At 36.1% G+C, this 15,552-nt stretch overlaps 1 protein-coding gene across 1 annotated transcript in view; it reads right to left on the reverse strand.

Annotated features, from left to right (window-relative positions):
• Window positions 1–15,552, reverse strand: part of ZNHIT6 (zinc finger HIT-type containing 6) — a gene marked incomplete at both ends in the record, with an annotated part of 85,978 nt that overhangs the window by 57,986 nt on the left and 12,440 nt on the right. The window contains one exon of the mRNA XM_080691456.1: window positions 9,637–9,740. Within this exon, the coding sequence (XP_080547582.1) occupies window positions 9,637–9,740 (104 nt within the window). The remainder of the gene's footprint in view (window positions 1–9,636; window positions 9,741–15,552) is intronic.

The raw sequence follows: 15,552 nt of genomic DNA on the forward strand, positions 1-15,552 counted from the left end.
AATATACCTTCAGATATAGCATTTGGAAATATTTTATCCAATTCTATTAGTAACTTTTAACTCTGTTTACATTGTCTTTGGATATACAATATTTTCTTTTATTTTTTAGGGAGTTTGTATATTCTTCTGTTGCCTGTGCCATTGAAATCATATCCAAGAAATCACTGCCAATTTCAATGTTGTGAGGTTTTATGACCCAGATTTTCTCCTAAAAGTTTATAGTCTTAAGATTTATATTTAGGTCTTTTATCTAGTTTGAGTTAATACTTGTATGTGGGATTAGGTAAGGGTCCAACTTTATTCTTTTCCATGTAATTATTATTTTTCAACAATATTTAGTTAAAAGATTATTATTTCCACCACCAAATCTTCGTGGAAACCTTGTCAAAAATAACTTGACAATATAGGGAAGAAGTTAGCTCTAGGCCTGTATTTAACTCCAATGGTCTATATATCTGCCTTTAGAACAGTACTACACTGTTTCAATTATTGTAGCTTTATATGGTTTGAAATCAGAAAATATATATCTGCTAGCTTTGTTCTTTTTCAAGATTGTTTTGGGTATCTAGAATTCATATTCCATATTAGGATAGATTTTTTTCTGAAAAATAAATATATAAATATATGATAGTTTCACCTAAAAAAACAGAAAAAAATATGCTCTGGTAAGAAAGAAAGCAAAAAGAAATATTGAAATGTTATCTTTAAATCATCAAATGCTTGGTATCAGACAAATGAAACTGTTATGTGAGATTATCATTTTTAATTTTGGATAAATTGCTATAATACTAGATGTCAACTACTAAGCCAAGAATGGGAAGGAGGGATGGGGAGAGAATGGGGTGGGGATCGGGTGGGGGCTGACTGGGCGATGTGTGCATGTATGTCTACAAAAGTTTGTATCCCACTATGATGTATGAATACAGTGCACCAATAAAATTAAAAAAAATACTGTGAAAAAAAATAAATAAATAAATAAAATAAAAAAAAAAAAAAAAAAAAAAAAAAATAAAGTAGGTGAGAGAATGTGCAGCTTATATGCAAATACTATGCCATTTGACATATGGGATTTCAGTATCCACAGATTTGAATGTCGAGGGTCCAATATTCAATGGATACTGGGAACAACTGTAGTGTGTTTGCATGTGTGTGTGTGTTTATGATATATGTGAACATATATTTTTTTCCGTGATCACCTATTATTACCCTCTGCCCCTTTTCCTAAGTGGTCATAAGTCTTTTTTTCTTATTAATGTGTAATTAATTATCTAATTCTATAACTAATTATGTAATTAATTATGGTCTTTTTTTGACATGTGGATCTTCAAAACTATAAAAATTTAGTTATTTCTTTTCTTTTTGTCCTTTATGACCTCTGGATAAGATGTTTTATCTATTTAGAATGATGAAAATATTCTAGTATTTTTTTTTAATTAATTCTTTTTTATTTTTTTTATTTTTTATTATTATTATTTTTTTTGGTGGTACTGGGGTTCCTGGAAGCCCTTCTACCTCCAGGCCACACTCCCAGACCTATTTTTACATTTTTTTATTTGGAAACAGGGTCTCCTAAGCCAGCGCGCGCGGCTGACTTCGAACCTGCGCGATCCTCCTGTCTCTGCCTCCCAAGCGCGGGGATTACAAGCATGCGACACCACGCCCGGCAATTCTAGTATTTTTAATTTCATTTTAAGTTAAAGATTTTGATCTACCTGAAATTACTTTAGTAAAAGATTCAGATTTTCTTTAAAATGGCAAGCCAAATGCCTCAACCCTGTTTATTGAATAGTAATTATTTATTAATTTGGGATGCTACCTTGATTTATTTGGTATTGATTTTTTGCCAACACTATAAAATGTTAATGGAATTTCATCAATTTCAATGAGGCCAACTTCATTATTCTTTATCTGTTTTTTCCTGGCACTTCTCCCATGCAACTCTTTGAAATTGGACTTTAATTTATCATAAACTCAATTCCTTCTCAATCAGTCAATTCCATCAAAACAAATAACATCCCACTGATATTTTGAATAGGATCACAAAAGACTTAAAGATCATTTAAGAAAAAAAAAAAGTTATTTCTACAGTATTGAATCTCCCAAGAACAGGGTTCTTTTTCCTATTTGTTCAAATCTTTTAAGTAGTTTACAGCAAAATTTTCTTCATATAGACCTTTCATATTTTTCAAGTTTTTGATTGGCATTAAATGAAACTGCACATAAAATTACAAAATGATAAATGAAATGATAATCCTATGATAAAACAAAGGACTTAACCTGAAAAAAACACTAAAAAATAGTTTGGGATCTGCTCTAAATCTAAGTAGAAGATCCCTCCAAAGGATTCATTTCCTTATCAGACTCCTGTACTTTTAACAGAAACTGTCAATCTTGCTTTGGCTCAATTCACTCCCAAGGCTCTCTACTACTAAGCTATGTCCTCAGATCCCTTTCCCGCCTTGTTTTTAAATTATGAGATAAGGTCTCACCAAGTACTGAGGCCAGTGTCGAATTTGTGATCCTCCTGCCTCAGGTAGGATTACAAGCATACACCACTATGCCTAGCTTCAATACCCTCAGCCATTTTTAAAATTTTTTGTTTGAAACAAGGTCTCTCCAGGTTGCTGAGGCTATCCTAGAACGTGGGATCCTCCTGTCTCAGCCTCTCAAGTACTGAGATTATAGGTGTGTACCTCGACTCCTGGCTTCAATCTATTCTTAATATAAACATCCCTTACTAGCCCTTTGTTCATGAAAGCCATCCATTATGAAGCTGGAGTGGTGGCACATATCTGTAATACCAGTACTTGAGAAGCTGAGACAGAATGATTACAGGGGGTAACTTAACAAAACCTCATTTTGAAATAAAAAATAAAAAGAGGTGGGGTTGTAGCTCAGAAGAATAATAATCCTCCGCACACAACAAAGGCTATCCAGTATGATGTTCTTGCAAATTCAACAATCACCCAAAATTCATCTCCATTTAATGTATCTTTTTATTTCACACACTGGTCAATCAAACCCCACTCTGAGTAGTCAATAAAAATTACAGTTTTTATTCTTAAAAAAATTCACACATCATATAATTTCAATATGATTCTGGGAAGCTCAGTCATACTGGTCAAAAACTCCTACCATAAAGGATGTCTGGGTTAAAACAAATCTCTTCTTCTGAGATATCTATTGTGTCTGTTGCTACTTATAGTACCTTGCTGATAATTCTATAGGCACAATGGCACATTAATCAATTTTATATAGAGACACTTAAGTTTTTAAATTATTTAAAAAATAATTTGTGGGGGGGGGGTAGTGGCAGAGAGTAGCAGTGGCAAGGGCGAAGCCCTGGGGTCAATCTCTAACACTGCAAAAGGTAACAGTGTTGGCCCTTAGAGAAAGGCTATAAAAGTAGGCCATAAATTTTCACTCAATTTTCTCAAAAGTTACCATTAAAACATTTAAATTTTAACTTGAATTTGAGTTTTTGCCTGTACTATAGTTAAAGTTGCATAAACATTCAAAGAACCAATTTATTAATAATCTTAATGGTCCCTATCCAAAGCACTTGAAACCAAAAGTGTTTCAGACTTTGAGGTTTTTTTTGAGGTTTTTTTTTTTTTTTTTTTTTTTTTTTTTTTTTTTAGATTTTGGAACATTTGCATATACATAATGAAATATCCTGGGGAGGGGACCCGAGTATAAACATGAAATTCATACCTCTAAAGGTAATTTTATACAGTATTTTTAGTGCACCTTCATTTTGACTATGACCCTTCAAAGGGAACCAAGTATGAAATTTTCTACTTCTGGTATCATGTCACTCTCAAAGATTTGGATTTTATATTTTTCAATTAAGGATGATCAACCTATAGCAAATCCAAATTTCTAAATCTCTAGAACTGATTTGGCAGTAAAATCTGACAGAGTTACTCTTCAATTATTATTTATCCATTATAGTGTGATTATAAGTTTCACAGTAAAACAGTAGTGTTTGAGGCTGGTTATAGCTTGAGGGGTGAATGTAACAGGTAGTGAAAATACCACAGAGAATATAGGCTGTTAGTAGTCATTATATATTATTTACTGTGTCAGGTGGTATTTGGGTTATTATTTCACGTAGGCCTTTCAATAGCCAAGGAAGGTAAATCTTACCCAAGGTCAACTAATGTGTATCAAGTAGTAGGGGCAACATGCAAATTTAGGTTGAGTCAAAGCTTTAACTGCCCTTTCGAAGTGAGTTGAAAAAAAGAATTGAAAACTAGTCTCTTAATAAACAGAATACGGAGGGCATGGGAACAGAACAAAATTCTTTGAAAAGATTTAGTACCTCCTTCCTTCAAGGAAATACCATTGTAATAATTTAAAACTCTGGTCACAGCCCAGTGTGGTACAGCACATCTGTAATCCCTTAGAAAGCTGAGACAGGAGGATTGAGGTTCGAAGATAGCCTCGAGCAATGAGACTCTTATCAACCAAGTGAGACCCTATTTTCAAATAAGAAATAAAATTGGGCTGAGGGGGATGTAGCTTGAGGGTGAAATATTTCTGAGTTCAATCCCCAGTACCATAAAAAAAAAAAAAAGAAACTAGAAAAACAACAACCCAGTTATTTTCATGAGCACGGCTGGTAAAACAGGTATCCTAAATAAGACACATTTTAATGTCATTTTTCATTTTACAGTTCCTAATGTATTTGCTTGTTAGGCTCTTCCTTCTAGCAACTAAAATTTCCTACAGTCCCGATTCTATCAAACACTGTATTAATTATCTGGATAAGAAGAGACTATAACTATAAATTCAAAAATTAGGTCTCTGTATTCATCTGAATCATTTCAAAGAATGACTTTTGTCTCCTGGGAACATCTGGCAATGTCTATTGCCACATGAGGGTGTAGGTATGTTTGTGCTACCAATAGCTAGTTGGGTAGAGGACAAGAGGCTGCTAAACAACCTAAAATGCAGGGGATAGCTCCTACAACAAAGAACTATTTAACACAAAATGTCAACAACAAGGCCAAGATAAGAAGCTCTGATCTGACTCACTGATAAAAATTCTAGACAAGAGTGAGAAAACTATTTGGACTCACTAAGGATATCTAAGCTATCAGTCAACCAACAGTCACATTGGTTAAGTACGGTTTTCAACTAGCTGGGAACTTAAAGCATTATTTGTCCAACATCTGAATTATTGACATTTTAAATTTAGTTGGTGAAACCACTTCCTATCTAAAAATAAAGATGGGAAATTGAGCAATGAATAAATAGAGCAATTCATTATATAGATTTGAATTGTTTCACTGAACTGACTCCCAAAATTGTTTTATAAAGATCACTTTACCACATTTATTGGATTAAATCAAACTTTACACTTGAATTCTAAAGTATCACTCAAAAACATATTGGCAAACAATTCCATCTTAGTAGCAATGAAGTAAAAATAGATCAAGCAAAATATCACCTTGATCTTTCAAGTTAGCAACTATTTTTTTTTTAAAGGAGACACTTCAGTGCCAGTGAGATTATTTAAACTAGTATTCTCATATTCTAAAAATGAAAACAACTGGTTTAGCCTTAGTTTATTATTATTACCATCCCCACTTTACAGATACAGAAACAGATGCACAAAGCAGTTAGGTAGCTTAGCTTAAGGTCACTCAGCTATGGAGATGATGAGAAATTTGAACTCTGACCAGGTGCGGTGGTGCACACCTGTCGTTTGCAGCTACTTGGGAGGCTGAGGCAGGAGGATCAAAAATTGCAGGCAAGCCTGGATAACCTAATAAGATCCTATCTCAAAATATAATTTTAAAAAAGGGCTGGGGATGTAGCTCAGTGGTCGAGTGGGTTTGATTTCAGGAAAGGGAGAAAGGAAGGAAGAAAAGAAGAAAGTAAGGAAAGAACGAACAGACTCAGGTAGCCTAGTTTGAGTTTGTGCTTCTAACCATTGCATTTTACTATCTTTTATACAGAAAATAGTTTACAATTATTTCAAATGATAGGAAGTCCAATTTAAAGGATAAAGAGGCTGAGTGAAAATATTTACAATGTATGTAACAGACCAAGATTTTAATAACAGAAGGACATATAAAAAGGCCTGTCTTAACAAAAAATAAAATATCCATGAGATCAGCTTTCTAACAAAAAATACATAAAATATTTGATAATAGTCAATAAAACTACAGCTATAATTAAAATAGGTATTCATGCTTTTTTGATGAAGATACAAGTGGTACTTATTTGAGAGAACAATTTGGAATTTCTGTCAAAAGTTAAATGCATGTACTCTCTGATCCAGAAATTCTATTTTTTAGGAATTAATTCTACAAAATAAGTCACGTAAGTAACACAAAGTGATTTGTTCAGGGATATATGTTATTGGATTAGGTATAACTCGAAAACAGAAATAAGCTAGATCATGAATATGGGAATAATTAAATAAATTAGGATATAATCATATGTGGAATACTAGGTACAGTGACCCACACCTATAATCCCAATAATTAGGAGGTGGAGACAGGAGGATTGCAGGTTCAAGTTAAGCCTTACCAATTTAGCAAGGCCCTCATCAATTCAGTAAGATCCTGTTTCAAAATAAATAAATAAGTAAATAAATAAATAAATAAATTGGGCTGGGAGTATAGCTCAGAGATAAAATGCCCTAGGGGTTCAATTCCCAGAAGTCAGTCTGTCTGTCTGTCTGTCTGTCTGTCTGTCTGTCTGTCTGTCTCTCTCTCTCTCTCTCTCTCTCTCTCTCTCTCTCTCTCTCTCTCACACACACACACACACACACACACACACACTTTCTCACTCTCTTTAAACTATTAAATGGAAAATCTGCAGAAAAAAATGTGTGCATTTATTTTTTAAAAAAGTAATAATGTTTAATCTGGGTAGTGTCATGTCACTCTTTATACTCTTTTTTACATATTTAACACTATGTTTTATTAACTGAAAAAGGTAGAAACAAAATATTATCAGTGGTCATATCTAGAGAGTGGTATTACAGGTACTTTTTTCCTTTAAAATTTTTTATGATGCAGATGTATTACTATTATTTTCTTTTTGGAGGTGAGAATTGAACTCAGGAACATTCTATCTGTGAGCTACATTTCAGCCCTTTTATTTTTTATTTTGAAAGAGGGTCTCACTAAACTCCTGAGGCTGGCCCTGACCTACAATCCTCTTGTCTCACTTTCAAGCACTGGGATTTACAGAAGTGTGCCCCTATGTCTATCCAGATATATCATTTTTTACAATAGCTATTATATACTGATTTCTTCCTATATGCCAGTTACTCTCTAGTTCAATTAATATACTAAAGGTCATAACTATACAAGGAATTGTACAAGGTAGCTATCATCAGCTCCATTTTCCATGTGAAATAAGCTAGGAAGCTGACCCTAAAGGCAGCTATGTTGCTAATGTCTTTCTCAGGAAAACACTAGAAATATAAAACTGACCCAAATCTTTGTAAATGTATGAGCAAAAGACTAACAGAAGAAGAGTTTGGTTTACCATTTAAGAGTCCTGGATATGGGCGTAGTGGCGCACGCTTGTAATCCCTGCACTTGGGAGGCTGAGATAGGAGGATTGCACAGGTTTGAAGCCAGCCTTGGCTACTGTGTGAGGCTCTCAGCAACTTAGTGAGATCCTGTTTCCAAATAAAATATAAAATAGGTCTGGGAGTATAGCCTGAAGGTAGAAAGCCTCTGGGTTCCAACCCCAGTAAAACAACAACAACAACAACAACAACAACAACAACAACAACAACGTCCTGGAGTGTTCATAATATTAATTTGGTTATTAAACCAAATTTACTATTATTATTATTATTATTATTATTAAATAAACAGAGTAATATTCTTGAAAAAAAAAATCTCCACATACATTCAGATGTATGTACAGACACAAAAACGTTATACTTGGAGCTATATGCCTTTTAGTACTGAGAATTAATCTTGGATGACATTGCATGGTTTCCTTTATAAAACAGAACACATTTTATATGTGAGAAGGCATAAACCAATTACCCTAAATTTCTAACAGACTATGTCAATTTCTAAATATGTCAGTTTCAAAACACACAAGGGAATCATCTCATACTTGATAAATCCAAGGAATTACTTTACTTTTGGAATCCTACCAGGAAAAATGAAAACCACTCTTACTAATATTTGTCTTGAAACATATGAAATAAATGGATAACATCATCTTCTAATTATATAGTATCTTATGAAAAGGTAGAAGTTCTGAAAGAATTATAATTCTGACTAGTTCTGTTTTTCCAATTGATGGAGTAATGAACTGGAAAAGAACATCAGAGTTCACCGAATCCAATCCCTACATCATAAAGATGAAGCTCAGAGGGTACTGTGCCCATGCCACTACGGTTCCTGCTACTGAGGCGGGTGAGATGGGAGGATCACTTGAGGCTAGGAGTTCAAGATCATTGTGGGCAATAAAGTGAGACCCTACCTCAAAAAAATTAACAAAAATAAAAAACAAAAGAGAAGCTCAGAGAGAGAAAGTGGTTCAAGGCCCCAGTTACTATAAAGCTCAAGAGGGAAGGACTCTCTCAGATCCTTTGACTCCACAGCCAGAACCTTGACTTCTGAAAGATTATCCAATAATTTAGGTGGCTGGTTATAGTTTAGTTTTCCCTTGGTATTCATGGGGAATTGGTTCCAATACCAATCTCAGATACCAGAATCTATGGATGTTCAATTTCTTTATATGGTATAGTGTTTACCTAGAACCTACACACATTTTCCAATCTACTTAAATCATCTTACGATTATCTATGATATCTATGCTATGTTATAATTGTTATACTGTGTTGTTTAGCAATTGATGACAAGAAAAACATCTATTCAGTATAGATGCAGTTTTTTTGCCCCAAATATTTTTGCAGTTGGTTGAATCTGCAGATTAGAACACACAGACTATATTTTGGAATCCTATTCTCTGTACTCGTGGGGTCTTTTTAACCTAATACTTTCAGAAAGCATCAAACAAATCTTTGTGGTATTATCTGTACAAAAAGATTCATTATTAGAATAAATGCTTGCAAAGCCTTCTTACATACAGCTAGCTTTTAAATGAAATCTTACTTGAATTCCAATGGAGAAAGGATGACAAAAGCTAAGTTGCTTTGATTAAAAAGTACAGGACTCCTGCTTTGACTCACTACTTTGTCCCTGACGCATACTTTCATGGTATTTTAGATCTCAGAGAAAAAGTTTATTTCTAAGATCTGAGAGTGTTTTAGGGCACTGCTACTCAAAGTATGCTTCTTAAACAATTAGCATCCCCCAGGGAGCCTATTAGAAATAGAGTATCAAACTCCATCCTAGGCTTACTGAAATTACATCACAATAAGCAGATTTAACAATATGCCTAGGGTGATTTATTTTGCATATTAACACTTGATAAACTTTTCAGGGGATTTCAAGAAAACATACACATCCCATGCCCAAGATTTATTAGTCACATGACAAAATTACCAGTTTCTTGTCATCCAGAAATAGATTATAGATGACACTGACATTTTATGTAGCAAAGCTCAACAGCAAACCAAATTGTACAGGATGCTCCTGATCAAATTAAGCACATGATATACTAAAAGATTTAGAAACATACCGCTTATCAAAAAATGTTGAATTCTCTCTCCTCTTGGTGAATCCATTGGGTAGAAGTTTTAAGTTAATACCTTGCTTTCGGGCACGATTTTTCATAAAGTACATCTAATGATCAAAACCAAACATAAATTAATTTTAAAGTAAATATTTCAACATTTCAGAAGTAACATGTTCAAAAATAATTAAGTTTTACTGAGCAATTAATTATATTTCACAAACAGCTCTAATCTAATTATACTTATATAACACCACTATGAGATAGGTACTATTACCATTACTTTAGCAGTAAGAACTGAGATTCCAACATCATACAACTATCTTGAGAGGCAGAACCTGTATTTAAATGCAAATCCGTTCAGTTTCAGAGCTTCAGCTTTTGGCCATATATTCGATAAGCCAAAAGAGGAATTTCCTGGAGGTTTTTCTTTCTTTCTTTTGGCAGTGCTAGGGATAGAACACAGGGTCTTGCATATGTTGGGAACTGCTCTATCACTGAGCTACAACTCAGCCCTGTAGATTTTTCTTTTTCTTTTACTGATGATTTTATACTATAGTTAGGTGCATATATCCAATTGTATTACCAGACAGATAGCTCTCAAGGGAGGAGCCATGGTGCTGCCTATTATGAGGCCTAGTTAAACTACTGTCATGGGCAAACATCTGGCTTTAACATGTTACTCACTGACTGCAGGGATTGGTTAAGCTCAACTAGGCAACTCCAGAGAGTAATACTATTGGGCCCCTAGTAAGTCAAGGAAGACAAAAGATCATTCAAAGAAAAGGCAAAATATAAATCAAAATATTTTTTCATTAAGAGATTGGGGATCTAGAATGTACACTGTAAAGTTAATACGATTAAGTCATAAGCCAAAGGAAAGTTAGCTATCATTGGCTAAGCAGGAAAATAACTTAAGAAATTACATACAATTTTATAACTTAGGGAACTTTGGTTTTAGTAATGGACAAGATTATAAGGATCAGCCTTTACATCGTGACAGATGGAAAATACATACTTCATCGTCAAATAAATATTTGTTTATTGTGATACTGAAGATTGAACCCAGCAGCATTTGACCTCTGAGCTACACCACCAGTCCTACTTTTTATTCTTTTTTTTGAAACAGAGTCTCACTATGTTGTAAAGGGCCTCACTAAACAGATGAGGCTGGCCACAAACCTGTGATCCTCCTGTCTCAGTCTCCCAAGTACTGGGATTACAATCATGTGCCACCACACCTGGTTTATATATTTTTAAAATCATCGTAAAAAGCATTTAAAAGCTGACAACAACAACAACAAACAAACAAACAAACAAAGAACTAGGAAATAATAGGCCGGTATTTAATGAAAAGTGAAAACCTTGTGAGTTAAGTGAACAATAAAGAGATTTCTGTAAACCTGATAGATAGTACTTCCTTTGCTAATTCTAGCAAATGCAGACATCTCTTTTCAGTATCTTTCTCAGCAAGATGGTCAGAATCAGAATTTATAATCTACTAAGAATCTCTTGTGAAACTACACTGCTAGAAATTAATATGTCCTCAACAATGACTCAAAATGCATAAAACCTTAAAAGCCCTGTAAACAGTAAAGACTATAACTCAATGGCCCAAACTCTATGCCCATAATGGTTCAATGATAAGTTTTGCCAAACTCTCAGGCAAAATATAATTCCAATAACTCAATGCATCCAAGAGCAAAATAGAAAAGATACTAGATAACTTTATGAAACTAAAATCATATTGATACACAAACATGAGGATATCAAAAAGAAAAATTAAAGGCTAATTTTATCCATAAACAGAAATAAAGCAAATGGATGAATAATGCATACAACTGAATTCTGCAAAATATAAAAAGCATGATAGGCCATGATATTAACATACCACACAATGTGTTAGCCTAAAAGAGAAGATGAATTAATATTGTTCATATTATTACTAGAGTATTATAGATCAAAAGAATGAAAATGAAATAATCAAACAGGAAAAACAATTATTAAAATATTCACTTTGGGGGGGGGCACTGGGGATGGAACCCAGGAGCATTCTACCTTTGAGCTGCACCCCTACCCTATTTTTATATTCTTTATTTTGAAACCAGGTGTCACCGAGTTGCAAAGGGCCTCACTAAGTAGCTGAGGCTGTCCAGGACCCATGATTCTCCAGTCTCAGCCTCTTGAATGCTGGGATTAGAAGTGTGCACCACCACGCCCAGCTATATATTCACTTTTGATGATAAAATTTCCTAAAAAACTAGAAATAAACTTCCTTAATCTAACAAACTATACCTATAAAAACTATATAAACATCAGACTTAGTGTGACATTTTGAAAGTTTTCTCTATAATATCAGAATAGGGAAAAAAATGTACAGAAGAGTTAACACAGCAGGCCTGAAACTGGGTAAACAGTTCTCTATAGTGACAAAAAACTTCTTAACATGATGAGAGTGCTTCATCATTGTGCCTAACCTGTTTGTATAAACCATGTGGTTTATGTTACACACTGACTTCCATTCTGGGAGTCTGGGAATTTGATATGTGCTAGGCAGAGGGTGTCTCTATGAATAAATACGTTGGGCACTGAATCTCTAATGAGCCTTTCTGGTAGAAAACACTTCACAGGTTTTATCACAATTCATTGCTAGAAGCATTAGCCTCCTCCTACCTGTGACTCCAATGGGAGGGGACACGGAAACTTACAGCTGGATTCCTCCAGATATAGTCTCATACACTCTCCCCCTTTCCTAGTTTTGCTCTGTATCCTTCACCATAATATATTTTTGCTGTATATGCCGACTCCTGGGAATCCTAGTGAATCATCAAACCTGAGGCAATCTTAAGACTTTGAACATAAATATTTCCTATCATCATTAGTGTTTGATATTGGAGATCTTGGCTACCCCAATAAGATAAGAAAAAGAGATAACAAGAATACAATTAAAGCCAGGGGCGGTGGTACTCTGCTTGTAATCCCAGCATTTGGGAGGCTGAGACAGGAGGATCATGGGACAGCCTCAGCTACTTAGTGAGGTCCTTTGCAACTCAGTGAGATCTTGTTTCAAAATAAAGAATTAAAAAATAGGGCCGGGGTATAGCTCGAAGATAGAATGCCTCTGGGTTCCATCCCCAGTATATATCTCTCTCTCTCTCTCTCTCTCTCTCTCTCTCTCTCTCTCTCTCTCTCTCTCTCTCTCTCTTATGCACACAGAATACAGATTAAAAAGGGGAAAAAAAAGCTGGGCGTGGTGGCACATGCTTGTAATCTCAGTATTTGGGAGGCTGAGATGGGAGGATCACAGTTCGCAGACAGCCTCAGCTACTTAGAGAGGCCCTCCACAACACAGTGAGACCCTGTTTCAAAATAAAGAATAAAAAATTGGGCAGGGGGTATAGCTTGGAGGTCAAATGCCTCTGGGTTCCATCCCCAGACCCACAAACAAACAAAAACAATACAAAACAAAAAAACTGTGATGAGTTGTTCATAGAGGAAATCTCAAAAATATATAATGTTCCTGGATAGATTTTAATATGGTTGCTTACTATAAAATAAGAAGAAAATTTCATTCCTATATACTGGCAAAATGAAAATAAATAAAAAAAACAACAGCTAGGTTCTGATGGCACACACTTGTAATTCCAGTACCTGAGAGGCGGAAACAGGAGGAACGAAGGTTTAAGGGCAGCCTCAGTACGTAGTGAGATTCAAGTCAACCTAGCAAGGTCCTGTTTTCAAATAAGAACAATATAGCCAGGTGTGCTGGCGCACGCTTGTAATCCCCGCGCTTGGGAGGCAGAGACAGGAGGATCATGCTGGTTTAGAGCCAGCCTTGCTGGCTTAAGAGACCCTGTTTCCACATAAAAAAGTTAAAAAAATAGGCTTGAGAGTGTAGCCCGTGGGAGTGTATCCTGGAGGTAGAAGGGCTTCCAGGAACCCCAGTACCACCAAAGGAAAAAAAAAAAAAAAAAAAAAAAAGAACAATATAGAGCTGGGGTGTAGCTCAGAGGTAGTATGTCTCTGGGTTCAATCTCTAGTACCACAAAATAAAAAAAAGAAAAGAAAAAGAAAAAAGATTCAAGATGGGTAGAATGGTACACATATATAATCCAGTACTTAAGAAGCTAAGATAGGAAGGCATGGTGGTGGCACACCCTCTTAATCCCCACGCGTGGGAGGCTGAGACAGGAGGATCACGCAGGTTCGAGGCTAGCCTCAGCTGGTTTAAGAGACCCTGTTTCCAAATTTAAAAATATATATATAAAATAGGTGTGGGAGTGTAGCCCAGAGGTAGAAGGTCCCTGGGTTCCATCCCCAGTACCACGAAAAAAATAATAAATAAATAAATAAATAAATAAGAAGCTAAGATAGGAAGATTGCAGATTAAAGTCCAGCCCCAGCAACCTAGCAAATCCTCAGCAACTTAAGCAAGAGCCTTTTTAAAAATAAAAAATACAAAGGATTGCGAAGCGCAGCTCTGAGGTAGAGTGCCCCTGAGCTTAATCCCTAGTACAAAACAAAATCAACCTTAAAAAGGGTAGAGATACAGCTCAGCAGTAGTGTTTGCCCAGCGTGAAAGAGGTCCTGGATTTAACACAAACACCTAATAGCATCATAAAACACCCAGAAACAAATCTAACAAAAAAGGCATAAGATCTCTCCTTAGAAAATCACCAGTCTGGAGGAATATTAAAGAAGTTCCAAGTAGAGGATCCGGAGGAAGATGGAGACCGAGTAAAGCAGCTTCTATCAACACTGCTGACACTCGATCTCCATAGTGGCAAAAATAATGCCCTACAGAGTCAGAAACTACTATCAATAGAGAAATAAAAGCTATAAATACAAAAGACAGAAAAAAGGAAGACTAGAATAATCGTAGAACCAGAAAAATAAAAAGTGGCTTGCTACGGCAGGGGCCACCCTGACAAGGCCACCGTGACTGACTCACAGAATCAGACTCCAGGGATGATAAGGAGCTGAAGCGACCAGAAGCAGTCCAGGTGGATGTAATTCAGCAGTTCTTTCAGCGTGAAGACGAGCTAAAATTTTCAGCGGCTAAGCCCATCACCATCTCCAGGGATTCAGTGCAGAGCTCAAACCAGAAGGGAGATAGGCCAGCCTTACTGCCAAGGGTGTGGTAGAGAAGCCATATTGCCAGCAAGCCAGTGAGTTAACCACGCCCACGAAGGCTCCAGCGAAATCGCCAGCGGAGCGCCAATGCAATGGTAAGTGAAATGGCAGCCCCACAGAAGAAACCCCAGCACTGCATACACAGGGACTTAACCAGCTTTGATAAACTCTCTGGGTCTGAGTTCTTGTGGTTCAAGGCAATGCAGGAATAGGGGTGGAAGAAACTGCTATACCCTAATCGCAGTTCCCTGAAGGAAAGCCCCAGCCCAGCGACCTCAGAGTCTGGTGCATCTGCGACAAATTCCCTTGGTCTGAGACCTAGCGATACAACTCAGGGAAGGAGCAGCGGCAGCGGAGATAACCACACACCTCCAGAGATCCAGAGCACAATAAATGAAGCCCTGGTAAACTGGAGAAGAACTCAAGAGAAGATGAGGGTGGAAATCTGCTGTTGATCATATCAGAAACCCAGACTGACTCAGGCTCAGACCAGTGGAAAGTGTAGGGGGAATCTTACGCTCAACTCTAAATCCAACGAGCAGGATTGCTGGGAACACCACAGACATTCCAATTGTGGGGAACAGGGAGAGGTCAGAATAGCCCAGCCCGAGCTGTGTAGAACTGAGACCCTTACATTGAGTTTGGTTTCAGAGGCATATGCTGCCAACAGAGGCAGGGAAAGACCGAGGCTCCAAGTCTGTGGAAAGTGTGGAGGGTGACCTTCACTCAATATTAATTCAAACCCCATTGATATCATCCATCTGCATACACTGAAAAGATTCAGAGAAC

This window comes from Muscardinus avellanarius, assembly GCF_963383645.1.
Source record: "Muscardinus avellanarius genome assembly, chromosome: 3".
Lineage (NCBI taxonomy): Eukaryota > Metazoa > Chordata > Mammalia > Rodentia > Gliridae > Muscardinus > Muscardinus avellanarius.